Source organism: Kwoniella europaea, chromosome 1 (genome assembly GCF_036810445.1).
Source record: "Kwoniella europaea PYCC6329 chromosome 1, complete sequence".
Lineage (NCBI taxonomy): Eukaryota > Fungi > Basidiomycota > Tremellomycetes > Tremellales > Cryptococcaceae > Kwoniella > Kwoniella europaea.
In genome coordinates, this window is record NC_089487.1 from 16,122,185 (window position 1) to 16,149,257 (window position 27,073).

Here is a 27,073-nt window from a genome sequence, read left to right on the forward strand (position 1 = left end):
CAGTATGACATATGTTATATACATAATATACTATGCATTGGGATGCTACATCCACTTCACACTTCAAATAAACATAAACATCGACTCCAACTCCATAATATCCCGTCGGCATTTCTGTTTTCACGGTTGCTTTATCTATTCTTTCAACGAGATATGTCCTCTTGGAACTTGTCCTTCCTACATCCCCCGAAAGTACGATTCAGCACTACCATTAGAACAGAGAGACAAGATGTTGCTCCGTGAAAGAGTGACTTGTAAATACTCACATTAACGTCCACTCCATCTTTGAACCACCTCTCTTCATCCTTGATGGCAATGGTATTCCCACTCATCTGACGTGATTTCATCCTACCGTCTTCGGCAAATACCTAATATATCATATATCCACATACAAACACAGGTCAAATCAGTCCGCTGACCAAAGTATATCTCGTGATAGGATACTGAGAAGTACTTGGCTTACCCAATGTTCTAATCCATATGTCCTATACCATTGAGAAGACTTATCAGGAGTTTGAGAGTATTCATACCAGAACTCAACTGCACTATATATCATTTCAATTTCATCATAAGCTTCGATCATTTTACTCTTTCATGAATCTTTACCCCAAGGAAGGGGAAGATGGGTGCATTGGTAAATATCACTTACACCCTATTACCTTCAAAGGCAAATAACTCTTTCCTCAATCTATAATTATGTTCCACTTCCCATTTCTTAGTTAAGAAATCTTCGATAGCCTCTGTACCTTGGAAAAAATGATCTCGATTACGCCAGATTGAATCGGGGGTGTATGCTGGAGAGATCAATTTGGGTGATTTGGTATCTACATTATCGCCAAGCGTTAGTTATCCAAGTCGGAAGGTGGTAACAGGGGGAAGGTTCGTCTTGGGTGACTGTGAACTCACTCCATTTATCTTGAGCCGCTTTCACTTTCCTGTTTCACGACAATCCAATATGAGTACACTGTCAACCTAAATCTACGATGTTCACTTTGTACACGAACGACACCAAACATTTGACATCTGATAATGACTCACTGATGAGCTGTCTCAGCCGTGAATGGAGGTAAGGGATGTAAAGGTTGAGATGACATTGTTTGGTTCGTTTTTACTTCCTGCAGTGTATAATGTGAAAGACAATCAAGGTAAGGAGATGATTTCTTTTAAGAGGAGCACTCTTGATCATTCATGTATTTGTATGCATCTAGCGGGATGTCGAATCGAGTCGTATTCAAGGACAGATTAGTAATCTTACTCGGACACCGACGTTATGTACAATACAGTACCATAGACCTATATAGTCGACATCGTCGGTCTGATCTCACGTCATCGGACCCTCGAGTCCTGTTATTCCGAATAATCATTTTTGGTAATCTGATAACACAAGACAGGACCCCAGGTAGTCGAATTTGGTCGTAGTTGTATCTCACAATATACATATACATAAGATTGACACTCTCACAATATGAATAATAGGAATCTCACATTTCCCAAAACCAGATCGATAGCCAAAGGTGAATATCACATACTGAGGGGTCTCACAAAAAACAAATAAATAGACATATAAAACGAAAACGAAAGATCGCATATAATCAACTGACCAGCTAAACACACAACAGATAGCTATGTATCCGAGAAAAATGTACAAAGCTTGTCTCATGTAGAATTGAAAAAGAGTATTACAGGTATTGACGAAAGATGGAACATGGAATATGGAATATGGATAAAACGGCTAGATCCTCCTCAATACATCCCATAACTCTGAATGCTTAAACACCGACAAGGCTTCACTCCCATCCACAACCACGAAATAAGTATTATCCCAGGACGAATCACACTTTCACTCTCTTGCCTTTCTCTGCTCCTATTCCATGTATATTATCTCTCAATTCAGCCGTCAGGGCACTCGTCGAGCCTACACTAGGTCCAGGTGTAGTTGATCCGCTCCTCTCTCTCGTCCTACCGATATCCACGGGTCCATCTTGGGGTTTCTGCTGTTGCTGCTGCTGCTGAGCATTCATAGCTGCTCTAGCAGGAGTTTGTTTAGGTTTGAATCCACCAGCCATCATTTTCGTCATTGGGGATTTCGTTCCCATAAATCCAGTGTTACTGCCCGGAGCAGAACTCGCCAATCTCGATGTCGTACGTGGTGTAGAAGGCGCAATTTGATTACTGTAAGAAGGCCTTTCCATACCCCTAATGGGGATCGTCGATGAAGTGTTATCTCCACTCTTGCTTGAAATCGTACGTAAGTTGGATTTCGATTTACGATGATGACTATGATGATGTGTATATCGATGAGTTCTGGATGCAGCTGAATTGACGAGCGGTACGAGGTGTTCGAATGATGATGAAGAAGGCGATGAGAATGATGCGGAGATTTGTACTGGGAATGCAGATTCGACTTGTGGGATAGGATGGGAAGGGCGATTTCGACACCAGCATGTCAGGAATAAAATACGTTTTTGACGTCTATGGTCACCAGATCAGATTAGCAAATCATGTTCGCATCACAACGGACATCATAGTTTGATCGCACTCACTTGCTATAGAAAAAGTAATTCACACTCCACAGCAACCCATTCACTTTCCTCTCCTTGCTCAGATCCCAGTCATTAGGAATGATCAACGCGCTCTCGCTACTTCTTCTATGCGCTTGAGCTGCAGCAGCAGCACCTCCGCCCGACGTCGAATTCTGTCTCATCATAGGAACAGAGTGCAACCTCTCTTCATCAACATCCAACTCCATCTCCATACCACCTGCGCCCCACGACGGGTCGTTATCCGTATCATCCAAATCCATCTTATCTTGCCCAAATAGCAAATCCTCATCTTCATCTTCCGAGGGGACAGTCGAAGTATCGATATGAGGATCGTATTCTGGTTCAGGGAACCACGAATAGACTTCGCAGTCTTCCATCGGAATGACATCGTTCAGTATTCGATATAAGTCTGGATAAGGGACGGTTGGTCCAAGGTTGGGCGATGAGTTCGCTGGAGATATGACGGGTGAACTCTTGTGTGCGGTTGGTGGAGTGAAAGATGCCAGCTGAGACAGAATGATGCTATAGCAATCCAAATTGATGTAAGCTGAAGCTCTCTGACTTGAAGAATGCAGCTTACGGAGTAGTCCCTGCTCCAGATGAGCTCAACAGACTTCCACTTAGATGGGATAGGACTTGAGCAGCTGATCTTTCCCTTGTGAAATGATCAGGTCGAAGGGAGGTGAAATCGTGGTCGGGGAAAGCGGCATTCAGCGTAGAGACAAGTAAGAAGTGGACTTTCCTGTTGATGGGAGAGGATTCATTCAGCATAGAAGATAAAGGGATAGAAGACATGGAAGGGGGTATCCAGATTATATGTGAGCGGAAATGAATCCTACTCACCTAGATTCCTTCTCATCCAATCGTCCAAAACAACTCGCCAACCCTGCCTCTCTCATCTCAGGCGAGAAGCTCATTCTACCCCGATTTCACACTTCGATCAGCTCTCGCACTACATTGTATAAGATGGAGATGATCTCAACTTACTCATCCATACCCTCTTGTTCTGACATATAAGCTTCCTCCCTCTCTTTGAACATCCTCTTCTCTTTCCCTACAGGTTTGACAGAGTAAGCTTCGAACCTTGCATTCACCTGGAGGTCCGAATCTCCATCTGAGGAGAGGGTAGAGGAAAGTTGGTTCAGTATAGGATAATCTAGGTATTTCATCTTGCTTGATTATTGTATGTAGGTAGGTTGATATCGATGATTGGCAAGGAAAGTGATGATTACGTCTTGAAAGGATTAGGTGGGTATGTCGCGGAATTACGGTGATAAGATAGCTGAAGGATGATAAAGGAAATGAGATTGATTTGATATGTTGGTGTATGGATACCAGTTGGGTGTAGGTGTTTGACGACTGGTGTTGTCGGTATTTGTTATTGATGGATATACAAACGTTCGTCTTGAATGATGTAATACTATTATTCTTGTTGTTGCTGTACGCGGTGATAAGGAAAGATAAGGACGATCACAAATATTATTTGTCTTTGTCTAGTCTCGGTTGGCTTAATGAGTACCACAGGGGGTACAACGAACGATCATATTATCTGTCAGTGGGAGTATGGGATGTTGACGTTGACGTTGATTGAAAGATAAGATAGAGAAGAGAAGTAATGATGAACGAGTACAAGTATATGGCATTCCGTCATGTGTCTTGTCATCTCTCTCACACACTCTCTATTGCTGTATACAGGAAAATACCCGAATCGGTTATACAGCATCATTATAAACAAAGGGTAATTCTCACACTAATCCCTACTCCCCTTGACCACCCTGAGAATAAGAATGTTTGTAATGCCCATTACAAACGCTTGTAATGATCCAACCAGGTCAAGGGGATATCGGCGATATCGGCAAGGGGGTTGAAGGGTAAAAGAACATGGGGGAAGCTTGAATGTGCATTCCACAATGATAAAATTCCTGATCAGCACTGATAAGATAGATGGTCTTCTAGAGACACGAGGTAAAGTCGACTTAGCAGGTTCTAAGCCTGAGCAGATGTAATACACTAAAATACATACAATCCATGAGATATCTAGTACTTGTATAAGAAAGGAAAGAACACCACCCAACGTCCGACGTATGTAAGAGACAACTAACTAATACTTCTTACTCTTGGGTCTTTTCTTTCCGGTCGGTTCCTCATCCCCCTCTCTATGCCTCTTATGAGGGTTCTTAGGTACCTTCCTCTCCCTATTCCTGTTCTTCACATTAGCATGCGTATAGAAGTTCTCAGATTTCTTCTTATTCGTCGTCATTCGCTTTTCCTTCTTGGAGGAGGGTTCGTCTCCATCTTCAACTTCCACAGCTACAGAATAGCATTGTCAGCTTGTTATCCTTCCAAACGAAGAGATATGAAAAAAGCTCACCTTTACGTTTACCTGCTTTCTTACTTGATGGGGCAGAGAATGAGATAGCTACTTCCTCATCCTCATCTCCATCTTCTTCCTCATCCTCCTCCTCATCCTCTTCTTCCTCGTCATCGTCTTCATCGTCTTCAGCTTCGTCGTCCTCTTCCGAAAGACCAGCAAACTTGGATGATCCAGCATTACCAGGGAAGATATCATCCCAAGCCAATTCACCATCCTCCTCGTCCTCTTCATCATCATCTTCTTCGTCAACCTCGTCAACTTCTTCGGCATTCTCACCCATTTCCACATCTTTCTTGTCTTCATCCTCATCATCTCTATATCGCCTGTTATCGTCACCCAAGAATTTGGTCATGATCGGTATCTTGCTGATGGGCTGTTCCACACCTTTAACCCTCTTTTCACCTAAGATCTTACCTAAAGATCTCTCTTGTTCTTCTAACATCTCAGTCGTCTCTTTGTCTTCCTGAGCTTGAGCAGCATCCACAGTTGTCTCTTGACCTTGTGTGGTTTGTTGTTGTTCTTTCGCAGGCGGAGGTACGAAGAAAGGGATTTTACCTCTAATCCAATCGTTCAAAATCATCTTCGCAGCAGATTCTTGATCGGGTTCACCACCTTTCAACAATTTACCTGATCGCTTCGCCATAGCAGATAACAAGATCGCAGCACCAGATTCACCGTGCCAACCACCTTCCCTATGTTCTAACCCATATGTCCTCTCTATATATTCCGGTCGTACCCTTTCGAGAAGAGACGGTATATGTTCAGCGGGAGTAGCGAGGTTTTCTACCCTCACAACACCCTTGAGGACAGTATCGGTATCTGAATCTTTGGCTGAAACAGGTACGATACCTGGACAATCGATGAGGTAGATTCGTTTCATCAGAGTAATATATTGCCAGACCTTGGTTTCACCTGGGATAGGAGCGACAGTACAGACCTTCTTCTTTTTGAGAGTGTTGATGATACTGGATTTACCGACGTTCGGGTATCCGATGAATCCGATAGAGATCTGCTTCTTGTCGGAGTGGAGAACAGAGAATTGACGGAGAAGTTGGATGAGGGAACCTTTACCGAATGAGTTGTTGATAGAGGCGTGGAAGGCGATAGTGGGAGCCGATAAGGAGAGGTGCTTGACCCATCGAGCCTGAAGGAAGTCCGTTGCGTCAGTATACTTTTGAACACTATGCGACAGCGAACATCTCTTCCACTCGAAGTGATAAGCAACAAAAGACAATTTCAATAGAATGTCTGACAACCAACCAAGGGATCCGAATTGGAAGCAGTCCAAAAGAGACACATCCAAAACCCAACTCAATCGTGTCAACCATCGTCTTCCCCTGACCCCTCATCGGCGTTCAGAACGAACAGACCGACTTTTTGGCCTCGCAAAAAGCATCCCAGAACGGGAGCCGGAGGTGGGATATAAGTCGGGGCATGACGCTCGTTCTCCCACTCTCGTAACGGTCCAATCGCGTATAGATGTCTGAGAAGACGGTGCGAATGGCCCTGACTGGAGTGTGGGATGGAAGGGAAAGGATATGTTGTGAAGGCGAAGAGCAGAAAAAGAGACAAGAAGATCAAGGGAAAGTATGAAAACAGGTGAAAGCAGAGGAACTCATTAGTGGTGAAATCACTCACAGTAACCCAGGTAGGTACCAAATCGACCTTGTTGAGCACATACACCAAATGCTTGTGAGCCTTTTCTTTACGCAAATACTCGACTACGGGTTTACATCTCGTTCCGAGAGGATCCCTAGCATCGAGGACGTGAATAACCACATCTGAAGAATCGAGCACTTTGTACAATTCACCCCAGATACGTCGGGAAGTACCTTTCTGGTAGATTGGTTCTCTTGCTGTTGAGGTGGTGGGGTGGTATACATCTCCTAAATCGGCTGAGTCGAGTTCTACAACAAGCATTGGCATCAGTTAATACGGTAGGGGAGAGAAGCACGGGAGATCTAAGAGGGTACATACGGGATGCTTCGCCTTGAGCAGCTAGATCAGCAGCAGTGGAAGATTCACCCAATTCTTCTAAACTTCCGATGTCCAACCTAGGTCGTTTACGTTGGGCTTTAGGTCCAAATGTATTGGAGAAAGGTTCAGTTTCAACAATATGAGGGCGCTAAGCGACAATACCAAAGGGAATTAGCTTATATCATATCATGTATATTAGGTGAGTTTGGTTTACTCACTTTACCACCCATCTTCGATTCATCCTCCAACAACCCCATGGGCAGCTTGTTCCTCCTCAATAAGACGGAGTACGGATCAGATTTCTGTTCCTTCAAAGCGGTTCTGAAATGGTCCAAAGCTGTCTGAGAGATGACTCTGGTATTTCCAAACCATCTTCTATCGGGTCGGACCCTGCCGGGTTCAGCTTCTTTCTCGCCCTTCTGGAAAGCAGCAGCCTGGACGATATTTCCATCTTTGTCCCGGACGGCTTTACCACCGTTCAGCATCTTCACTCGGGAGGCCGCTTTGGCATCTCGGTAGAAGTTTTCTCCTGTAAGTGTGTTGAACGGCGAGATCAGCTTAGTACAGTATATCGTGAGAGCCTGTGTAAGGTGTAGGATCGTGATACAACAATAAAGGTACACATGATATGTGAAGAAAGATGAACCCACCTTTCACCTTCTTGATGGTGAATTCCCCACCAGCCGATCCAGACTTGAGCTTCTGTTTGCCGAAGCCTGGATTCGCTTTACGATCGTGGTTCTTACCCTTTGCCATGTTGATCAATTATGTATCTCAGGCAGTATGAAAGGGTATAGGAATGAAGATACGAATATGAGTAGAAGTATGATGGAAATATGGTGAAAGAGAGACAGATCAATCAGAGATAGGTTGGACGAGAGACCAATGCCGACCAAAAAATCAAAATTTCTGCTTGGGTGATTCTTTACGTAAGCTAGTTGAACCTCGACATTTTGATTCCGTTGGTGGATTTAGCTTGATTCTGTTTCGCTGGTTCCAATGTCAAAAGACATATCCTCAGCTACCGTCAACATCTACATAATCATAATCAAGCAATAAGGTCAAGACAGGTACCAGGCAAGATGGCTACAATCTACAGGACAGCGGTAAGCTATTAGTCTACCTTGTAGGACACAGCGATGGATGCTTATAAGAGACCAAACATTGTAGCAACGTATGGCTCACGAATCACCAGTCATTTTCTGGTCACTCGCTATTGGATTTGCTGGTATGTCGTACCATCCATCTAACATAACGACCCTATAGATCTGGTGCTGGATCGAGCTGATTTATTCACCCTCTCGCTTCATTCTACAGGCCCAATCATGGTATTGACAGTCCCACCAATCAGGAAATCATTCGGTTACAAACAAGCTGAACGAATTCCTACTACCTTCCCAGGTGAGTGTTCTGCTCACAAATTCATTCAGCTACGTTGTTCATTGGATTCGTGCATTGAACACAAGAAGCTGATGTCTCGATGTTTCATGTAGTTCCAAATCGACCTCGTCGCGCAGTCAGCGGGTATGAAGATCCATAGATTAGTTGATATAGTTGGTTCGTCGGGAGATGTATCGCATAATTGGATGGGCAAGAATCAAACACAAGATGAGCATACAGGGCATCAATGCGGTCCATTATCATCACTCCGGCTCAGAGCAGCTGATATCGAAGTATATGATTGTGGAGAAAAAGTATCAGATACCTTATCACTAACATTTGTTCTCAGAATCACGCTGGCACCTATGACCTCGGTCGAACTTCTTCAATCCGCTATAGAGAGTCATAAATATGCCCACTTATTACTTCAGCTAATTTATCCACTCAACTATCCCAAATCCAGCTCTATTTTCATGATGTTCAACCCTGATAATCATAATTGAAAGTCTCAATCAATGTATCTTACTCAATTACGATGGCTTGGCTCTGGAATGGCCTTCTCGATATCTGTTTGTTCCTTCTGCAGACATCATACGTCCAGTAAAAGTGGTAACAGGATCGTATAATCCAATGCATGCACAAATACTTGATGTCAATCACGTTCCCGCCTGAGCAGCAGGATTCGGATCAACCCTAACCATCCCATTCCATCCCTCTCTTATCCAACCTCTTGCGCCTACTCTCATGGTTCCCTCATCGAGCTTCAGTTCTCTCACGATCCTTCTTACATCTTCATCCCTCCTTGCTATCTCTTTGCGTTCCGCATCTCGTTTGCCCAGCAGACTCCAAGTCTCCCTTAATATCGGAGACCGCTGAATCGATGCTCGTGCGAGTGAAGTCAGTCGTAAGGTGGATGTGGTGTTTGATACGATCGATGCTAATATACTTGAGGATACTGGGATGGCAGGTAGAGGGAGGAAGGTGTATACTAGAGGGAAGAGGAGGAGGAAGATTGATCGGAGAGTATGTATTATAGAAGCGAGCTGTAATCGTGTATCAGCTTTACTGCTCTATTGTATGTCCTCCATACAAGCCAACACAGCTCAGTAATAATAGTTATTGCAGTATGAATGACAGTCATGCAAGTGTTCTGGTATTAAGTAATCATGCAACTCACATGTAGGGCGTCACCTTCTACAACCCTCAAATCCCATCCCCACTTTATCCCTCCTTCCACCGTAGCTGCAACCACCAATATCCACCCAAACGTATTTCTCCATGTCTCCGCTCTTTGAGGAGCTTCAGGTCCAGCTATCCACTTCCAAGCCATTCCACCTAAGAATGTCGCTTCAAGAAGGTACCAGCTCAATATATTGGGAAGGGAATATATCAAGTAATCGGTAGGCGTCTGACACCATACACATTCCATCATTGGTTTGTGTTCAAATTTGAAATACAATATCCTGTTATCCATGATTTTCAATCTGTTCATCAACAGCTCCAGCAGTGGATGTATTTGCCGCGTAAGCGGATCGTATTCGGGACCAAGGAGGGCATATCGTATTTGTGAATTGGATATTGATATAGGTAGATTGTTATTTACGAACAAATCGTATGGAGGTAGGAGGAGGTGCTTGAGGATCCATAGTGTATGTATCCCAAGAACCAACTTGAGCCTCAAAGGTCTAGCCGGACGGACTGGTTTGGGTGTTGAAGAGGGTGGTCTGGGCCGGAAGAGGTTGATAAATCTGGGAAGTAGGGAGGGGCCGAAGATTATCAAGAGGAGAGTTAGGGGAGCTTGGAACGACCCAAGAGTCGACAAGATGGACATGCTGAATGTTTCACAAGCTATTGTCTAATGCTCGGTGGTTCCTGACTTCCTGGAGTTGACCAGTAGAAGTTGTGAGGATGAAGAAAGAGGGAGGAGAGAAATAGAGAGACTCTATGACTGAGTGTTCGAGTTGAACGACCTCCACTTTCGCCATCTCGAAAACGTCCTCGTCCTCATCGTTGATCTTCTTTTTGTGTTCGACCTCTCTCATCTGTCTCACGTCAACTGGTCAATTGGTCGATTCTTCCCCAGCTGTAAACTGTAGTCATAGGATCATGGTGTCAACGACGGAAAAGCCGGATGAAGCTACGCTGGATGCAATCAGGCAGAGGTTGATGGAAACGGGTGATTGGGATCGGTAAGTGTTTTGTTGATTCTCAGTCCAATCGTTCCCAATCATAGGGCTCTAAGCTTTTATGAGATACGTGAATCTGAAATGCACTGTCAAGTCTTGATCGAATTCGATCAGAAGCTAATCAAGTCTTTTCATTCTTGTAGAATACAAAGACTGTTGAGAAACCAATTGGAAGAGAATGGCTGGGTGGACGATCTCAAAGATTTAGCTAAAGGTGTGTGGACGAATCTCGCATCTTTTACTGCCATCCGCAGTATGTTGGCCGGCAAATCCTGATCAATGCTGATATCGCTACGTATAGAACGAGCTCGATCACAGGAAACGCCGAATCTAGAAAACCTCATAAAAGAGATAAGCGAGACTGCTCGAGGTGAGTTATGAAGGATCATTTGAATCATACGCTTTTCACTCATACATCCTCGCTTTATTTCTGCAATTTTCAGGTATGATCAGTGAGAATACCAGAAGGGATGTCGCTCAGGAAATCGAAGCTGTTTTAGATAGAGAAGTAGATCAAGCTTAAGATGACCTAGGATTCAGCCTTTCTCGTAGGTCATTTCACGCTTCTGATCAGCATAAATAGAAATCCGTGCAAGGCATATATTGACGAAGCCCGACATTACATGATATCTCATTAGGAAAGGAGTCATATCAACCTCGAGGCGATGAATCGATTACACCCAAAACATGTTGTATGCATATGTGTATGTGTATGTGTTCTTCCTTATTCGACGAAGTATTCGTTGAGAAGCTTGAGAATGAGAAACTGTGTTGTTTCACATACGGGTTTCGATCTCCTTAACCAACCTAGGATCGGTGGGTCAGGATAGTTGAGGGATGCCTTCGACCAGATTCCAACACGAAATGCTATTCTTTCGAACGAGAATCGACCGCTAGATGTCATGACCACTCGACATAGGATATCCAACAAAGGACTTCGAACACCTACATGAGGTGTAGATGGAGACGCTGTGGAGCTCTGATGAGAGGTAAGCAGTACTGAAAGTGCAGGCGACGACGATGTGGAGCTATACCGAAAGGAAATAAGAACCCTCTGAAAGTCTTTTCTTACACGTTGCAGATGACATCCTTTCTTTAGAGGTAGTTGGACATGCTGGTCAACTTTCGATTAGATAGGTCTCTCGCCATTTGACGAAAGAGATATAAAGGGGGTCACAATACTTTTTTATCCCAAACAATTCTCTTGCTTACTTACCACATCCACCAGTACACAGTGACATTCGAGCTGACATTTCATAGCATCATTCAAGATGTCATCAAGCGATGGCCAATACAAAGTGACCATGAGGAACTTGGCAGCAGCCATGCGGGCTCAAGATGAAATTGCACATCCCGAAAGGTCCGGCGGCACAGCCAGAAAACGAAGAATCACTGCTGAAAGTCGAGAGGTGCGAACGAGAGATGCAAAAATTAACGCCGCCCGATACACGCATGATATGAGACGACAAAATGAAGCTGGGCGACAGACTACTCAAAGTGCTCAAGACGCTGGTGCAACCAATGTGGGAGCTCCTCCAGATGTCGAGGATACAGAAAGTTGGGCACGGGATAGTACGACTCTTGCCGGAACAGAGACACCTCCCTCGGAGGATGAAGACGGGTCAAACACACCATTAGAAGGATCTGTTCTACCATCGGAGACTGAACCCATATCTGAAGATGGATCTCACGCTGGAACAGAGGCAACGCCTCCCCATTTTGAAGACTCAAACACATTTCTCGAAGAATTCGCTCAACGATCTGACCATGGGTTTGAATCTGGTCCTGACGCTGGGTTCCTACAAGGTCCAGGACCTCACAGATTCGACATCGGTAATAACAACTATTACATCGGGCATATCGTAAGTTTCTCCCGTATATCGATATTTCATATTGTATATTCAAACAATTGGAATAGCTAGCTGAGTGGCGTATATTTTAATGACCAGGCTGACAGCGCCCGAGTTACACGAGCTGACAATACACTGGCGCTGGAAGACAGATCAACAATTTCTTCGGACGAGCACGAGCTCCTGTACCTTCGGGAAGTCCTACTCAGGGCGTTAGAACACAGATCAACAATACCTTCGAAAGTCCGCGAGATCCTGCGTCAACTGGAAGCACCGCTCGGAGAAACGCATCGGCGAACTGCACTACGATGCCTCAACAATCTACCAATTCCCGACCTTCGGAACCTTCGGCTGCACCGGATACATCGTTTCGTAGCGTATTTGGCCAAGCGTTGAGGAACCGAACTGAACAGCTCCTGGCAGATAGGGGAGCTCAAGAGACTGGCAAAAATACATATTATACCGAACACATCGTGAGTCAACGCTGATCTGCATATCCATATTGAGATCTGTGGAGGGTTATATTTGATGCCCTGATATTCTCATGTAGGGTGGCAATGCTACAGTCCAAATGGGCACTCGTAATGGCGAGACCGGAGTGTTTTGGGGCAGTGGTAGTCACACAGCTGATCAGGGTTCAAGTCGACCCGGAACGGCTACTCAGCCAAGTGGCGATACCGCTATGACTGATGCATCGTCCAGTCCTACGGCAAGGGGCAATTACCGAAGACCTGCAGTAGAGGAGGGCAGCGACAATGGGGCTTAATGGAGGCACTTCATGCTGGATGCTACCATTTGCTTCAAACTAAAGTTGGCCGTCAGACCGAGACATGCTTCAGACATTGCGAGTAGCACTACGATCGCAATGTGTTGTTATCCTAGCTTGATCTCCTACCCCGGCCTGTATGGTGTCTGATAAGCAGAGCGACTTGTAATGAAGGGGTCATCTTCCCGTGCGACATTGATGATGTGCTTCACGCCGCAGCCACTCTGTTGATACTTGCCTTGCCACCAGCCATACTACTTGGCTTAAAGTTATCACTCGCCACTGAAGCCCCTCGCTCAATATGTGGAGCCAGACTGCAAAGAAGCCCAACTTACATCCCTTCAAATCATCTCCACAACGTCATACATGTATCATCCTGTCAGTTTCGAAAGAGCCCATGACGACGGTCAGAAGCCTTCATCGAGGGAAGTTAGGTCAATTTTGTCGGAGCGGCCGCATCGCCACCGAAGAGCTCATGACGTTTTTTGTTGCATCTTTGTCGACAGAGTGAGGCCATCAGACCTCTCTCCGAGCGAGAGACTACATCCGATACCGCTGTAGGGAGTAATACGACACAAAGTGCGTTGATACTGCGCTTACGATGGTATCTACCAGCGTGCAACCTTTGCCAGCCAATTTAGCATATTCTTTTGCAAAAATCTGGAGACTTGTTCATCGAATTCGCCACTTAGGTCTGCTTATGGGGAAGCAGCTCACTTCTTGGTGGTAGTGCAGCTCAAGGGATGTCAGTGCTGGCCAAAGATGGCATCGTTCGACTGATGACAAGATTATTATCACATACCTGTCACACCTTCAATTCGTAATACCCTGCGGACTAATGATGTCACACCCGATTTCGCCCGCCTCATGTAAGGCAAGAATGAGCATACCACTTGATAGCCCTTGGCCTCCGATTGTGAAGAAGCTTGGCCCATCTTGATACACGTCTGGACCTTAGCCTTCTTTCAGCACTGATTCTTCCTTTGGCACAAAACGTCTACAAGAACTTGCAACGTCATAAGTATCTCAAACGGACTTCGTATTGGACCGTCTCGCCAATGACTCGAAGCCTTAAGAAAGGATCCAATGACTATCCGTAAAGACTCAAAAATAGGGTATAAAATGACTTCGACTTGACAGCTCATCAAATACAATTTCTTACCTCCTTGAGAAAAGCAGGATTGATAGAGACTTCTTGGAGTTTTCCGATCATTTACGATCCCAATCCCCTTTCAAATATTATCAGTGATCCACCGAGATGTCTCGACGTGAAGTCTGGAGTGGTAATATAGCTTCTGGTAACGAGACTCAAATCAATGGGCATATATATTCCCCATTTTCCTCAGGCCTTAGAACTAACCCCCCAACTTACAGTACTGGAACATCTCCGGCGTTCAGTGGACGACAAGGCGAACAAGACGCCGTGACTTCAAGAGAGCAGAGTAGTGGGCAGAATTCGGAGGTAGCTGGAGGTACAGCCCCCCCTGAGGTGCTTCTCTGATAATGCTGCCGGTGCCTCGAGTCTCACCACCCAATCTTCACGTTGGTCACGTTGGGGTCCGGGAAGAATGTTAGGAACTCACACTGAGGCTTCGAGAAGACTGGATGACATTGAAAGAGGTTATGATACCCTTCAAGATTCGGGTTCTGCGGTGAATAGCTCCCATGTTAATCAGCCTAACAGCTCGGAAGTGGATGACAGGCCTTCATCCGAGACGGAAGCGCCAAGCTCAACACCAGAACCTGAAGCTACAAAACTTGCCATGGATGATGTGGCTGAAACCGCAGCTACAAGCTCCTGTGGCGAGGATACACCAGACTCCGAAACCGGCTTCGATTTCGGTAATGTACCGCCAATCGATCCAAGAAGTCAGGGAGGGATCCAGGCTCCTGACCGTACCGTGAGTGTCAACCTTCTCTCTATTCTTGATACCTCAAGCTGACTTCATCCATCATTCAAATATAGGGTGCTGAGGATCATCCCTCTTTGATGCCCCATTCAAGCCGTAGAAGGGGCCACTACTACGGCAGTACTATAGGTCCCGGTGCAACTGTATATGTTGGAGGTGTAAGTAACGTACAGCCGATCATTTCACCGATGACCCCTGCATTACCTCTCTGTACGTGATGTCGTGTGACCCGGCTGACCTTTACATGCAGTCAGGATCGGGAGTTGATCCAAATGCTTCAAACCGCCACACCTCCAATATCAATGCCGAACCTGGAGCGAATATCTTACCCGCGAGTGATTTAGGCGGTAGGGATATCCTGATGGAAGCAGTACGAGCCAGATTCGGACAAAGCACTAGACCCTCTGAGGCTGACAGCTCTGATGAGCCACCTGAGTCCCGAGGCGAAAATTAGACGCTGTTAAATTTGACAGAGTGGGTTCACCACAAAGTCTTGTTCTCGATGAGTTCAGATTGATGCGCTGCGCAGATCTTTGTAGATATCAAGTATGCATGCGTGATTTCAATATCCCTAGAGTGCTATGTTGTGCTCATCGGGCATTCATGCCGTAGAGTAGGATCACAGCGACTAGTCAGTCCAGTTTTATACAATCCATCATTCGATGCCACAAGAAAGGTTTCCAATGTTGTCCCGTGTGAGCGAGATCCTATATTGAAAGATACTGTAGTGAACGTTCGAGACTGCACCAATGAGCTTCGCTCGCCTTCCTACCGTATTGTGTTGCCACTCACTATCCTTTCAGGAATCCTCACTGGCAGGGCATCGCCCTAGCGCATCTGGGAGGAGGTCATCATCAATGGAAAATCATCGTGTGCCATCCCAGGCTGTACCAGTCAGTTCATGGCAGCTGCCTTCTCGCTTCAATACCCCATGTATATAAGTTGAATTTCACGAGTGTTCTCGTATCAAGTTTTGAATGATTTCATATCTCAACGCCCTTCGTATACCCTCTACAGATCTATAAGAGACCCACTTTCGTCAAACTGATTTACAACGTGCAACTATAACCAGTAACCTGAGCATCAAGAGATATCGCCGCAACCCGAGGGAAATCGTCCAGGACAGTACACAAGACACAAGACAAATGACTGACTCGAGAACCTCTAACAACACCGCCCAATCAGGTGGTCGTGTCGTTTTCGGTACGGCTGGTGGCCCAAGATTCGAACGACATGGAGGGGGCCAAGATACTATCTTCTTTGTGAATTCACTGTGCATCGTACTCGGAGTACCCTGCAGTCCAGTCTTGGATGGAAGAATCTGCTGACGGGTCTGCTGGCTCTGGAACATTTTATGCACAGGGAAGAACCACGTTCGATGGCCCTATCGTTATCCGTGAAAATCTTACTTTCCAGGCCAACGGAGAAGTGCACGTGTCCTCTGACGAACTTGGTTCTGACATGCAAGCTGGCACAGGTGGGCCAAAAACAGCCAAAAAGCACAGTAAACGACAACGAAACCGTTCCAAACGTTCTGGGACGGCTTCTTCAGGTGTCGGACAATCTTTCACGTCTGACTCTGCGAGAAACAGAGGAGGAAAATCAACAAGCTCAAAGCTTCCTGAAGATGATGCCTCTCCCCTTTCAAGAGCTCTGACTCCTGACTCTTTCGTAGGAAACGATGGTGAAACCGCAGATGGCTCTAGTCAAAATGGCGGTGCTGCCACTCTGCCTTCTATCCAGGACGACTCAGAGACTGAGAGGGGTGGATGGGAGAAAGTCTAGGCGTTCGTTCATGCTTCTTGAATTGGTCAGAGGGATGAGAATAAAGGATTGTTAGTACTGCCCTAGGAACGCAAATCAGTTATATGTACGGTAGTATAGTTACTGCTGATGCGACGAGTGAAGTGAGGTCATTTGTGGCAGGACATGCTCGTGTGTCTTATCGAAGTCCGTTTCTATCGGCAATCCCTATGAGAGGCATGGCGAGCGGCCTTTATTACACTCCCTGAACATTCCAGACGAGACGCATCTCGATTACATCATATCTTACAGAGATCTTTTGAATGTAAGGCTATGTTGCACTTGACAATCCAATCTCATCGTCTGAAAGGATCAACCAGAACAAGTCAAGGTCAAGTCGTCCTTACGCCACACTTCTTGACGTCTTCCAGCTCACCTCCCTGACTCTTCGGACCCCTCAAAGGATGTTATTCGATGAAAGGATGACAAATGAATTGGGTATTCCAGATTTTTGGCCTCGAAGTACTGTATTGCTGGACTCAGACTTAGTGCAGACGACTTATCCTCAGACTGCTCGTCCGCAAGGTATACAAGTGGTAAAGAAACAGATGCATTATCTCCATTTCACTGTCTCCTGATAATATTCATTTTTCACCTCTGCTTGTGCACCGCTAAAAACTTAGACAAAATGAATTTCCCTGACGATGACTGGTCAGCCTGTTTGAATGACGAGTCGAATTCAAGCATGCGCAGAGTCAACTCAAATATGGACAGAGTGAGCTCAAGTGTTAACAGGATGAATGAGAACATACGTCGGATCAACGGCAACATGGCAAGATACGGTGCAAGAGGAACAGGCAGAGGTACAGGTAGCAGCCCCGCCGCTCGATACGTCCGATCAATAACGAGAAACGTGAGTCAACTGATATTATAGTGGCGAAACATCAATATGATATCGTATTATCTTTGCTGTATCTCTACTCACTACTTATGTGCTTGTATATATGATAGGACAACGGCTATGTAAACACTTATGATGTCACCTATACCTCTACTGTCCGAACAACCTGCAATGACAACAATGGCCCCTTCCCTTAAATGGAATTTGAGAGTTTCCCCAAGTTCTCGCAAGCAGGTTTTGACGAATTTGGAAGTGACACTGCTGACCCGTCGGATGACACCAATGTCCCAAGTGGTATTAGTGGCGCTTCCCAATCTCCTCAACCTAAACCTCCTCAACGTAACGACGAAGAGGACAAGACCATGGCTAATAATACCACATCTGGCTCTGAGGTGAGTCGAGCCAGCTATCTTGGAAACCTCTTCTAACAGCTAACTGATTGTCATATGTGTTTTCTTTTGGTCGAATAGAGGGTCAGAGATGTCGGTGAAGGTACACGATCAAGAACATTGAGTCTTGAAAGGCAGGTCAAGTCGTCAGAGCAAGATTCCGCTTCTACTACTGCTACGATCGAGGCCTCAACACCAGGCCGATCTATGCAGCCTACAGTCAAGGACGACCTCGAAGACTGGGAGCAAGTATGATGAGGGGAGTGTCATGCTGAAACTCAGCACACTCGGGACTTGCCTACTCTAATCAATCAACACAGCCCCATGCGCCTCTACCTTGATTATACATACTCCTTACTATATGCATCATGTATCGAACGTTCTCTTTGCCTTATTATCTGGTGGCAAAGCAGCTCATCTGTCTGTTTAAGCCATGAGCACAAAGACGGTATCACCCATCGTGCACCTCCATTGTCAGAAGTGCCCATGAGTTTGAAAAGGATAGAAAGGACCTTGGTGGGTCCTGTCATACCGGAGACAGTATGATCGAATACAGCAGTATGCGCACGGGTAAGTCATCGAGTCTATCCCCAGATGTTGCCCAGGCCCTTGGTGAATGGCAAGACAACACGGTATCGAAGCGAGTGGGACTTGAGAGACTTCTCATCTCCTGTGTTCTTCCCTTGAGGCCAGAAGACCAGAAGTACTGGGGATACTTCGGTGGGTGCCAGCGAGGCGGTGGACTGCTCTACAGTACAAAGTGCAGAACCTCACTTTCGTACAGTATTTCCGAGAGATTCTGAGCTTCTCAAACGACGGCATAACAAAGGGGCGAGAACGTAAGCTATGTGAATGTGATGGAGCCTTCTATCAAGGGATTTTCTAGAAAGCCTACCCTTGAATTACATATGCTATGCTATACTACTACACTATAAAGGAGATTTACAGTCCCTAGTACGAACGGAGCTCACTCTATTGTCTATTGTACAGTGGCTTCTCTTTCACAAAAGATCAAAGGTAATGTCACAAATGATCATATACCGTTTGTATGGTATAAAAGCCCCCTGAAATCTTCGATTTTTTAACTATAGACTACATACAGTACAGTACAGCACGGATTTTAATAATCTACTCTGTGAAGTTCATATATTTAACAATTCTATTTTCTCTTTCTCTTTGATCAACTGACCATAAAAGGTTTTCAATAAACAATGTCCAATTCATCCACAGCGGTACTCAACGGTGTACTCAAACCAAAAGATACCCTTACCCCGCACGAACTCTCAAGATTAGACATACAAGCCGAAGGGTTTAATTTTGGTGGTGAAGGAATAACTCACTGGAGTATGAAAAGTAAAAATACTACCAGAGATGAAGATGTCAAAATGATAGAAGAAGAAGTTTCTAGTACACCATCACATTATGAAGGTGCAAGAAGAGCTGATGAACGTTGGTTTCAAACCAAAGGGGTGAAGTTGGGTGCAGTTGAGGATCAAGTCAACTTGTCGTCGACTCCGACCCAAACGTCCGCCACTGCCACCGCCACCCGAGGCGGGTCTACCAAAGTGACTAGCGCTCAATCACTTTGGGCAACAATCCCTACAGAACGCCAACAGACCCTAAAAGCAAGGTGGACTGCCAATTCGGCTGATACAAGATAAGAGCAGTCTTACCTGGTCATCGTTTTAGACTGACTTACAGTACCGAGAATTGATGTGATTGTACAAATCGTTCTCAATAACTTAATTAGTACATATGCATCTATTTGATAATCAATATCTATTCAATGATGTTAGTGAGTTTCATTAAATGAGATCACGGTTATTACGACACATCGATTGTGAAATAAGCTGCATCGGTTCACTGTATAAAGCCAAACTATAGTACAAAACCTAAACCTCACTATAATACCCATATAAACGCTCATAATCGGCTATTATAACGCATCAGCCCTATCCACACATTCCCATCTATACCCACTTCTTACGCTCATGAATAATACATATAATCCCGCTTAATGTCTATATTACAATATAGATCTCGTAAGTCTATTGCTCTCGTGTTCAGATATGAGAGTGTACCGGTATGACTCACTGAGACCACTCGATCTTACTGATATCTATACCTTCCTGAACCATCTCCCATAACGGACTCATATCTCTTAACCTATTCACCACACTGACGATCCTGGCGATCACCAAGTCAATCTCAGCCTCAGTGGTGAATCGTCCGATACCGAATCGAAGGGATGAGTGAGCCATATCCTCTGCTGCACCCAAGGCTCGGAGAACGTATGATGGTTCAAGAGAGGCCGAGGTACATGCTGAACCGGATGAGAGGGCGATGTCCTATGTGACATTAATTCAGATCAGCTGAAGTCCTTTGAAGAGTGGATAAATGCGTAGAAGTATGAAGAACAAGCCCGTAAATATGGTTTGGCGTAATGATAGGGTCTAAATGAAAGAGAAGTGTGTACCCACCTTCAAAGCCATCAAGAGCGATTCTCCTTCGACATAAGCGAACGACAAGTTGACACAACCAGGGTATCCACTCGCATCACCATTTCGTACTATATGCTCCACCTGAGAGGTGATACCATTGATCAATCTATCCGACAACTCCTTGACCCTGGCGTGATCTAATCTCATTTCATTCTTAGCAATTCTGCAAGCTTCTCCTAACCCAACAACCAACGGGGCAGGAACCGTTCCAGATCTCAAACCTCTTTCTTGTCCACCACCATGAATGAGAGGTTCCAATCTCACTCTCGGTCTTCGTCGTACATAAGCCGCACCAACACCTTTAGGTCCATATATCTTATGTCCCGATATAGACATCGCATCTATTCCCATAGCTTCTACGTCAATCTCAATCTTGCCCACTGCCTGAGCGGCATCAGTGTGGAATAATGCTTTTTGAGTTTTGTTCTCCTTGGCATACTCTTTTAGTGTATCTGAAATTTCCTTTAAAGGTTGAATAACTCCAATCTCGTTGTTGACTGCCATGATTGATACGAGGGATGTATCAGGTCGAAGAGCCGCTTTGAGATCGTTCAATGAGATTAAACCGTTAGGTAAGACTGGAAGGTAGGTGACTTCGAATCCTTGAGTTGAAAGATATCGACATGAATCAAGCACACATTTGTGTTCCTACATATACCCGAACCAATTTCGATTAGCCTTAAGCTCTGAAGATAAAAAAAAAGTCAAGATGGCCACTCACAGTTTGTGTAGTGATAATATGCTTTCTCTTCCCTTGATGGAATTTGGCAATACCTTTAATCAACATGTTGTTACTCTCTGTCGCGCCTGATGTGAAGACAATATCCTTCTCCTGAGCTCCTACAAGACTAGCAACATGTTGTCTAGCTTCATCCACTGCAGCCTCGGCTTCCCACCCATAGGCGTGCGTCCTGGAATGGGGATTACCGTACTGCTCCGTGAAAAGAGGTAACATCTTATCTAACACCCTAGGATCCATTGGGGTGGTAGCTTGCATATCCAAATATATAGGTCGTCCAGTAGATTTGGCATTTCCTCCTGTCTTGGTCTCTACGGGATTAAGCTTGAATCCGAACATCTCTACAATAAAATGTATTAGTCGCCACACCTTGTGAGAATTGAAATCATTACACACCTTTACCACCTTCAGTACTATTTGCCACTACGTCTCCACCGTCCAGTTCTCCTGGATCTTCCCTCACATGCTCGGGAGTGACATTCGATACGCTAGCTCGGACTGGTTCGGTGGGGGTTACGAGTGTCCTCCTTGAGATCCGATTGACGATGGACGAAGTGGAGGTGGAAGATATAGATCGCAGCTTCGATGAGCGCAATAATGGACGTATAGGATTCATCTTGAGAAGTATTCCTCAGCTTGTGGGCCGAATCGATCTTTGATTGTGGAAAAGAGGAAGAGGTCGAGTATTGAGAAGGGGGCAGAATGGATGATAGCTTTTGATTTGGTATTATCGGATGTGTGATCTTTTTTTTAGAGTGAGTAATCATAATCAGATGAAATCTCAGTGGTTCATCAACCCACACACCCATGCTCACCCTCGGCAATCGACATTAGGCCGTGAGCATTATTATTCTCAGCAATCATTTTATCACTTTTCTCCACAGGGTCACGGTGGCCGCCGCCTATGTCCGATGACAGAAGGACATGGTGATGCCTTACATAATCAACTTAGGTGAACAACATCTTTTTCTTGGTTTGTGAACATGAAACGCGCTTTGACCTGGTGATACCCTGAAAAGTCATCTATCGTGACGTGCCTGTGAACAACAAAAAGCAAAAGCAAAAGCATCCACCAGTGAAAAAAGAAAAGCAGACACGGGTCGAGACGTGCAACAACATGAGGATCAAGTCGAGGGTGACGACGGCAAAATGCATCTTTAGCATTGTTTGTCCTAGGGGTGTTAATCAAACTAATAGTCTTTTACCCCTAGCATCCTCATCAACATCATTAATCTGTTCGAATTCGACAAACATTCTATAACACCTTTGAAAGGTAACATCATCATCATCATCATCGCTTGATATAAACCACTGGTTGGCATCCATCCACCTTGCACACACCCGCATCGCCCAGTCCTAGTCACAGTCCCCTCAAAACACCAATTCACATTCCTTATATACAACCCGAAACACACATATCACGACGAGGTGATCCAAGCGTCAGATTGAAAACGACGCACGTCCCTTTCCCCTTTCCCTCTCTGTTCCATACAACGCTTCGATCAACCCTCACCCTCTCGCCCTCTCACCCTCACTGCTTCTATTGTTCATTAGCTCAACCTCTGTCTCCTGTCATCTTCCTTCCTCTCATCATCATCATCATCATCATCATCGGCCCCATCAACTACGAACAGACTCATTAACGATCAATATCACTTCAACAAAAGCCACACGCTCTTTTCAATTGACGACTTATCTTTACGTTCTATAATTCGACTGGCTCGAGTCGAACTTCACCTCACTCAACTTCACGACCCACGACCTTTACCCCAACGGCTCAAGGCCATTCAAAATATACACACATAACGCAAGATGGACGTTTCTCATCTCGCTCATTTGATTAGACGATCAAGATCAAGGTCATTCGCTGCCGGACCTGTAGGACATGCGAACATCGTTGTGAAGTCACCCAACGATAGTGGGATAGTATTGGAGAAGAAAGCAGCGGGAGAGTACGGTCATGTCACCTCTCCAACTTCCACTGCCGGTGCTGTGAGTCGTATCCCCATGATTCAAGACTCAGAAAGATGAGCGGAGCTGACCCGGTTCGTGATTGGATACAGGCAACTCGTACAGTTGGTCAAGCCGTACAAATCACCAGTACACAAAGACAAGCCGCTCAAGCAGCCACGATAGGAACGACTAGAAGTTCTGTCTCCAGCACAGCTACCAAAGCTAGCACATCAGAAGGCTCAGCCAAAGCCACTTTGGCATTGAGTTCTGCCAAGTCCACCATCGCTCAGTCTGTAAGTTGATCACTTCGATTCATATATGGGGATGCAAAGTCACATGCTGACCCAAACTGCGTTGTAGTCCTCCGCTACTCCCTCTACAACTTCCACATCAACGTCCTCGTCTACTTCCACTTCCACTTCCACTTCCACTTCGACCTCGTCCTCCACCTCCACCACTCCCTCTACAACTAGTACGAGAACCTCGACCACGACCAGGTCTTCCAGTACCGTCCATTCGACTTCCTCCTCCGCTGTAAGGGCTTTGACATCTTCAACCACCAGTTCAGCTCTGCCATCCTCGACTCTCAACGCCGCCAAAGCCAGTTCCTCATCATCCGGCATGTCCACCGGCGCTGTCGTTGGTGTAGCATTAGGAGCAATAGTCGGAGTAGTAGTTATCGGTAGTTTCGTCGGTTGGCTTTATCGAAAATACACTGCTCGATCTTATTCCTCCAAATCACCGTGGTCGAAGATCGACGACGATATCACTCCATACCCGCCACCAAATGAAAAATACAGTGATCAACCTGCCGACGATATCTATGGTGGTGCAGCAGCGCCAGTAATTGGATCCAGACGTGCTTTGGCTCTAGCCAGGGAAAACGCCTATGATGGTTCACTTAGACCAGATTCAGAAATGTATGATAGAGGTAGCAATCATGCTGGATTCGGGGCTGGAGGAATAGCGATGGGAATGGCTTCTTCACCTACGTACGGATATGATGCACAAGGAAGACCATACAACCCTCAAGCTGGAGCGACACCCATGTCATACGGATACGAAGATCAGTATACCCCATACTATGATTCATCTCCTCAATCTGCCGATCACAGACAACTTGTCGGTCCTAATGCTCACCCTTACGCCATGTCTATGCCCACTGCCATGCCGATGGGTCGACCAGCCGCTCCTTCCACAGCAGCTGAATTCGCCCTAGCAGAAGATTACGCCGACGAACCGCTCACACCCGGCTTAGCATATACCGGGGACGAACCTAGAACTCCAACCTCTCAAATCGGTACGGCTTTTGCTCCTCCTGCTAATGGTTCAAACTACAATCAGAATCGAAGTCGTGTGTCTCTCACACCTCAGGCACCTAGAGTGATGTCACCTACAGAGTCATTAACTGTTCACGATACGGTACCCGCACCCCACCTTGCACCTCCACCACCAGTCGCTTCGGCCTCTTCACTGTCCTCCAACCATATCCCCTTACCTGCTTTTGCTCCTCTCTCACCACTCATGGACGATTTCTCATCATTCAAGAGGCAATCCCAGCCTTTGGCAATGTACGAAGATGAAAAGACCGCTCAGAAGAGGATGTACACTGAAGTAGCTACTACGGCGGGTATCGTCGAGCCTACCACACCTTATTCGGCTGGTCCAAGTCCTAATCCCCAATTGAACGAGTCTACCACATCGACTACATCAAGTTTCTCTGCTCCCCAGGCTAATACTTCTACGGAAACAATGAGATTACCTGAACTTACTGTAAACCCTCCTGAACCATACGTACATGGTCAACCCTTATCGCCATTGAAGGAAGTTCCCACGCCTTTATCTACAGCATCAACTGGTGAACCATTGTTAAACCCATTCGATCTACCTTTACCTACAAGAAATCCTGGATCTTCCAGTTTGAGTGCACCACCCTACAGCGCGACAAGTAGTTCAGGAGCTACTGGATACCCATCTGCGATCCCCTCCGCTGCTTACCCGCCGCCCAGTCCCGGAGGGATGAGCGTGCCGGGCAGTGTGACTGATTCGCCCCGATGGGTGAATGACACTTCCTCGACATCTAGGGGAAGGACTGTTAGTGTGTATGAGGAAGATGATGCGTATGGAGGTATTTAGGTGATTCGCTCAAAGTTGTGCATAGGTACAGGAGAATGGACAATTGCAGAGAGAAGGGGGATGGGAGATGGAGTGCAATTATGTACAGGTGCTGCGCACTTGATTCTTCTATAGTCTAGTTTATGCTATGGTTCTTGATATTTTTCTGCTCGCTTGTGTTTGCTTTTTGATAATGAAATACAGTAGATGAATGCTTTTCTAGTAGAAATGCACATGCTTGGAGAATCCCTATCTCAGCATTTACTTTGTCTTGAATCGAATACTCGTCCACGTGAGACAGCTTTGACCACGTTGATGTCGATTCAGAGATACCGTGAAAGAGGATCATATGATTGGGAAAAAAGAGAGAGACACATACAAAGAGGAAGAAAAGCGATTTTAGTTCCGAAGGAATTGCACCGATTAATCGTTGAGCGAACCCTGAAATCAGTCTGTCACTTTGCGAAAACAAACTTTGGTAGAAATTTTGAGAGCTTCATTCATTTACAGAACAGACATCACAGTCTTTTCTTATACATCTCCGATTACCCCTCTGCAACGACCAGATCGGAAACTATCATGACACCGCAATATCCCAAAGGGTTCAAATATGTTATCGAACATATGGAAGAGGATGATGAAAATACAAAGGCATTACCTGAGTGGGTGAAATTGGAGTGAGTGTTCTCCTTTCAAAAGAGCTGTATCGCGCATATATTCTCTACCTGAAATCTGTTCGAGACGGAAATGCAGGAGTGGTTGACCGATTCTTGACGAGCTTGAAGGGGTTATTATACATCATTGAATACTGATATCTATTGATCTGTCATAGATACTCCCACATGCTCCAACTTGTTGGTCCATCCTCCACCGTCCACTTCACATCCCTCTCCTCCTCTTCCATTCCCCCACTTGTCACCCACCTCTCAGCCCCTATTCCCACATCATCCAAAGAAGATCCCTCCATCCATCTAGTCTCTACATCCAAGGGTCATCCAACCACATTACCAATCTTAGATCTCCTCCCCACGCTCAATCCGCCAATTTCCAAAAACCGAGTATGTCTCCTAGACCCAAAAGCCCCCAAGGCACTTTGTCCAGAGGATAAAGAGGTCTTTGACGTATTTTTATATGGAGGTATATTAGGTGATGATCCTCCAAGAGACAGGACGTCGGAATTGAGGAAATTGGGTTTTGAAGGTAGACATCTGGGTGAGAAGCAGATGACTACTGATACGGCTGTTGGGGTTACTAAGATAGTGGTGGAAGATGGAGGTGAGTGAAAATAATAGGCTTACAGTAGATTAAATAGCTGATTGGATTTTATTGTTATAGTCCCACTGGATAAGATACCGTATACCGTAAATCATATCCTCTATCCCACACCAACCCATATTGAAACATAACTAAAATGATAAATTGTAGGATTTCCCAACTATCACTTTCAACAAGTATGAATCTATCGAAATGCCTTTCAGTGAGTATGACCAGCTTGACATGTAATGTGAAGGATGTTGATGATATACCTTACTGATGATACTCTCCGTAATCACAGGATATGTCGTAAACGAACAAGGTGAACCAATCTTACCTCCAGGTATGAAAGAGCATCTAAAAGCGGATTTGAACAGGACTCTGGACGATTTCTAGATATATGACATTCGGACATGTATACTTGGATATCATACACAATACATAATTGATTATTCGAGAACTATGGAGAACGTGAAGGACAGAAGACCAATT

At 45.4% G+C, this 27,073-nt stretch overlaps 15 protein-coding genes across 15 annotated transcripts; 10 read left to right on the top strand and 5 right to left on the bottom strand.

Annotated features, from left to right (window-relative positions):
* Positions 1 to 135: 135 nt before the first annotated feature.
* V865_006135 (uncharacterized protein) lies at positions 136 to 1,094 on the bottom strand (the record flags this gene model as incomplete). The annotated part of the gene is made up of 6 exons (XM_066229895.1): positions 136 to 177; positions 267 to 368; positions 464 to 545; positions 650 to 824; positions 907 to 935; positions 1,039 to 1,094. 6 exons carry the CDS (start codon positions 1,092 to 1,094, stop codon positions 136 to 138), a joined length of 486 nt encoding a protein of 161 aa, XP_066085992.1.
* A 738-nt stretch (positions 1,095 to 1,832) lies between these two features.
* V865_006136 (uncharacterized protein) lies at positions 1,833 to 3,712 on the bottom strand (the record flags this gene model as incomplete). The annotated part of the gene is made up of 5 exons (XM_066229896.1): positions 1,833 to 2,472; positions 2,544 to 3,065; positions 3,124 to 3,285; positions 3,387 to 3,461; positions 3,531 to 3,712. The coding sequence occupies 5 exons, from the start codon at positions 3,710 to 3,712 to the stop codon at positions 1,833 to 1,835; spliced, it is 1,581 nt and encodes a 526-aa protein (XP_066085993.1).
* A 932-nt stretch (positions 3,713 to 4,644) lies between these two features.
* Positions 4,645 to 7,650, bottom strand: V865_006137 (nucleolar GTP-binding protein 2; the record flags this gene model as incomplete). The annotated part of the gene is made up of 6 exons (XM_066229897.1): positions 4,645 to 4,853; positions 4,915 to 6,061; positions 6,556 to 6,824; positions 6,895 to 7,042; positions 7,113 to 7,423; positions 7,545 to 7,650. The coding sequence occupies 6 exons, from the start codon at positions 7,648 to 7,650 to the stop codon at positions 4,645 to 4,647; spliced, it is 2,190 nt and encodes a 729-aa protein (XP_066085994.1).
* Positions 7,651 to 7,976: 326 nt separating this feature from the next.
* On the top strand, positions 7,977 to 8,434 carry V865_006138 (uncharacterized protein; the record flags this gene model as incomplete). The annotated part of the gene is made up of 4 exons (XM_066229898.1): positions 7,977 to 8,000; positions 8,065 to 8,122; positions 8,212 to 8,295; positions 8,388 to 8,434. The coding sequence occupies 4 exons, from the start codon at positions 7,977 to 7,979 to the stop codon at positions 8,432 to 8,434; spliced, it is 213 nt and encodes a 70-aa protein (XP_066085995.1).
* A 496-nt stretch (positions 8,435 to 8,930) lies between these two features.
* V865_006139 (uncharacterized protein) lies at positions 8,931 to 10,105 on the bottom strand (the record flags this gene model as incomplete). The annotated part of the gene is made up of 2 exons (XM_066229899.1): positions 8,931 to 9,317; positions 9,452 to 10,105. The coding sequence occupies 2 exons, from the start codon at positions 10,103 to 10,105 to the stop codon at positions 8,931 to 8,933; spliced, it is 1,041 nt and encodes a 346-aa protein (XP_066085996.1).
* Positions 10,106 to 10,380: 275 nt separating this feature from the next.
* On the top strand, positions 10,381 to 10,983 carry V865_006140 (transcription and mRNA export factor SUS1; the record flags this gene model as incomplete). The annotated part of the gene is made up of 4 exons (XM_066229900.1): positions 10,381 to 10,463; positions 10,604 to 10,674; positions 10,762 to 10,830; positions 10,904 to 10,983. The coding sequence occupies 4 exons, from the start codon at positions 10,381 to 10,383 to the stop codon at positions 10,981 to 10,983; spliced, it is 303 nt and encodes a 100-aa protein (XP_066085997.1).
* A 748-nt stretch (positions 10,984 to 11,731) lies between these two features.
* V865_006141 (uncharacterized protein) lies at positions 11,732 to 13,076 on the top strand (the record flags this gene model as incomplete). Its single annotated transcript, XM_066229901.1, has 3 exons — positions 11,732 to 12,322; positions 12,463 to 12,783; positions 12,861 to 13,076. 3 exons carry the CDS (start codon positions 11,732 to 11,734, stop codon positions 13,074 to 13,076), a joined length of 1,128 nt encoding a protein of 375 aa, XP_066085998.1.
* Positions 13,077 to 14,334: 1,258 nt separating this feature from the next.
* On the top strand, positions 14,335 to 14,577 carry V865_006142 (uncharacterized protein; the record flags this gene model as incomplete). Its single annotated transcript, XM_066229902.1, has 1 exon — positions 14,335 to 14,577. The coding sequence occupies one exon, from the start codon at positions 14,335 to 14,337 to the stop codon at positions 14,575 to 14,577; it is 243 nt and encodes an 80-aa protein (XP_066085999.1).
* Positions 14,578 to 14,644: 67 nt separating this feature from the next.
* Positions 14,645 to 15,440, top strand: V865_006143 (uncharacterized protein; the record flags this gene model as incomplete). Its single annotated transcript, XM_066229903.1, has 3 exons — positions 14,645 to 14,977; positions 15,043 to 15,144; positions 15,237 to 15,440. 3 exons carry the CDS (start codon positions 14,645 to 14,647, stop codon positions 15,438 to 15,440), a joined length of 639 nt encoding a protein of 212 aa, XP_066086000.1.
* A 691-nt stretch (positions 15,441 to 16,131) lies between these two features.
* V865_006144 (uncharacterized protein) lies at positions 16,132 to 16,771 on the top strand (the record flags this gene model as incomplete). Its single annotated transcript, XM_066229904.1, has 2 exons — positions 16,132 to 16,248; positions 16,349 to 16,771. 2 exons carry the CDS (start codon positions 16,132 to 16,134, stop codon positions 16,769 to 16,771), a joined length of 540 nt encoding a protein of 179 aa, XP_066086001.1.
* Positions 16,772 to 17,558: 787 nt separating this feature from the next.
* Positions 17,559 to 18,274, top strand: V865_006145 (uncharacterized protein; the record flags this gene model as incomplete). The annotated part of the gene is made up of 3 exons (XM_066229905.1): positions 17,559 to 17,642; positions 17,852 to 18,022; positions 18,101 to 18,274. The coding sequence occupies 3 exons, from the start codon at positions 17,559 to 17,561 to the stop codon at positions 18,272 to 18,274; spliced, it is 429 nt and encodes a 142-aa protein (XP_066086002.1).
* A 956-nt stretch (positions 18,275 to 19,230) lies between these two features.
* V865_006146 (uncharacterized protein) lies at positions 19,231 to 19,680 on the top strand (the record flags this gene model as incomplete). The annotated part of the gene is made up of 1 exon (XM_066229906.1): positions 19,231 to 19,680. The coding sequence occupies one exon, from the start codon at positions 19,231 to 19,233 to the stop codon at positions 19,678 to 19,680; it is 450 nt and encodes a 149-aa protein (XP_066086003.1).
* A 429-nt stretch (positions 19,681 to 20,109) lies between these two features.
* On the bottom strand, positions 20,110 to 21,875 carry V865_006147 (cysteine desulfurase IscS; the record flags this gene model as incomplete). Its single annotated transcript, XM_066229907.1, has 4 exons — positions 20,110 to 20,367; positions 20,500 to 21,168; positions 21,242 to 21,600; positions 21,656 to 21,875. The coding sequence occupies 4 exons, from the start codon at positions 21,873 to 21,875 to the stop codon at positions 20,110 to 20,112; spliced, it is 1,506 nt and encodes a 501-aa protein (XP_066086004.1).
* Positions 21,876 to 23,071: 1,196 nt separating this feature from the next.
* Positions 23,072 to 25,348, top strand: V865_006148 (uncharacterized protein; the record flags this gene model as incomplete). Its single annotated transcript, XM_066229908.1, has 3 exons — positions 23,072 to 23,251; positions 23,323 to 23,505; positions 23,573 to 25,348. 3 exons carry the CDS (start codon positions 23,072 to 23,074, stop codon positions 25,346 to 25,348), a joined length of 2,139 nt encoding a protein of 712 aa, XP_066086005.1.
* Positions 25,349 to 25,906: 558 nt separating this feature from the next.
* On the top strand, positions 25,907 to 26,977 carry V865_006149 (uncharacterized protein; the record flags this gene model as incomplete). Its single annotated transcript, XM_066229909.1, has 5 exons — positions 25,907 to 26,004; positions 26,160 to 26,602; positions 26,663 to 26,688; positions 26,753 to 26,804; positions 26,883 to 26,977. The coding sequence occupies 5 exons, from the start codon at positions 25,907 to 25,909 to the stop codon at positions 26,975 to 26,977; spliced, it is 714 nt and encodes a 237-aa protein (XP_066086006.1).
* Between the last annotated feature and the right edge of the window lie 96 nt (positions 26,978 to 27,073).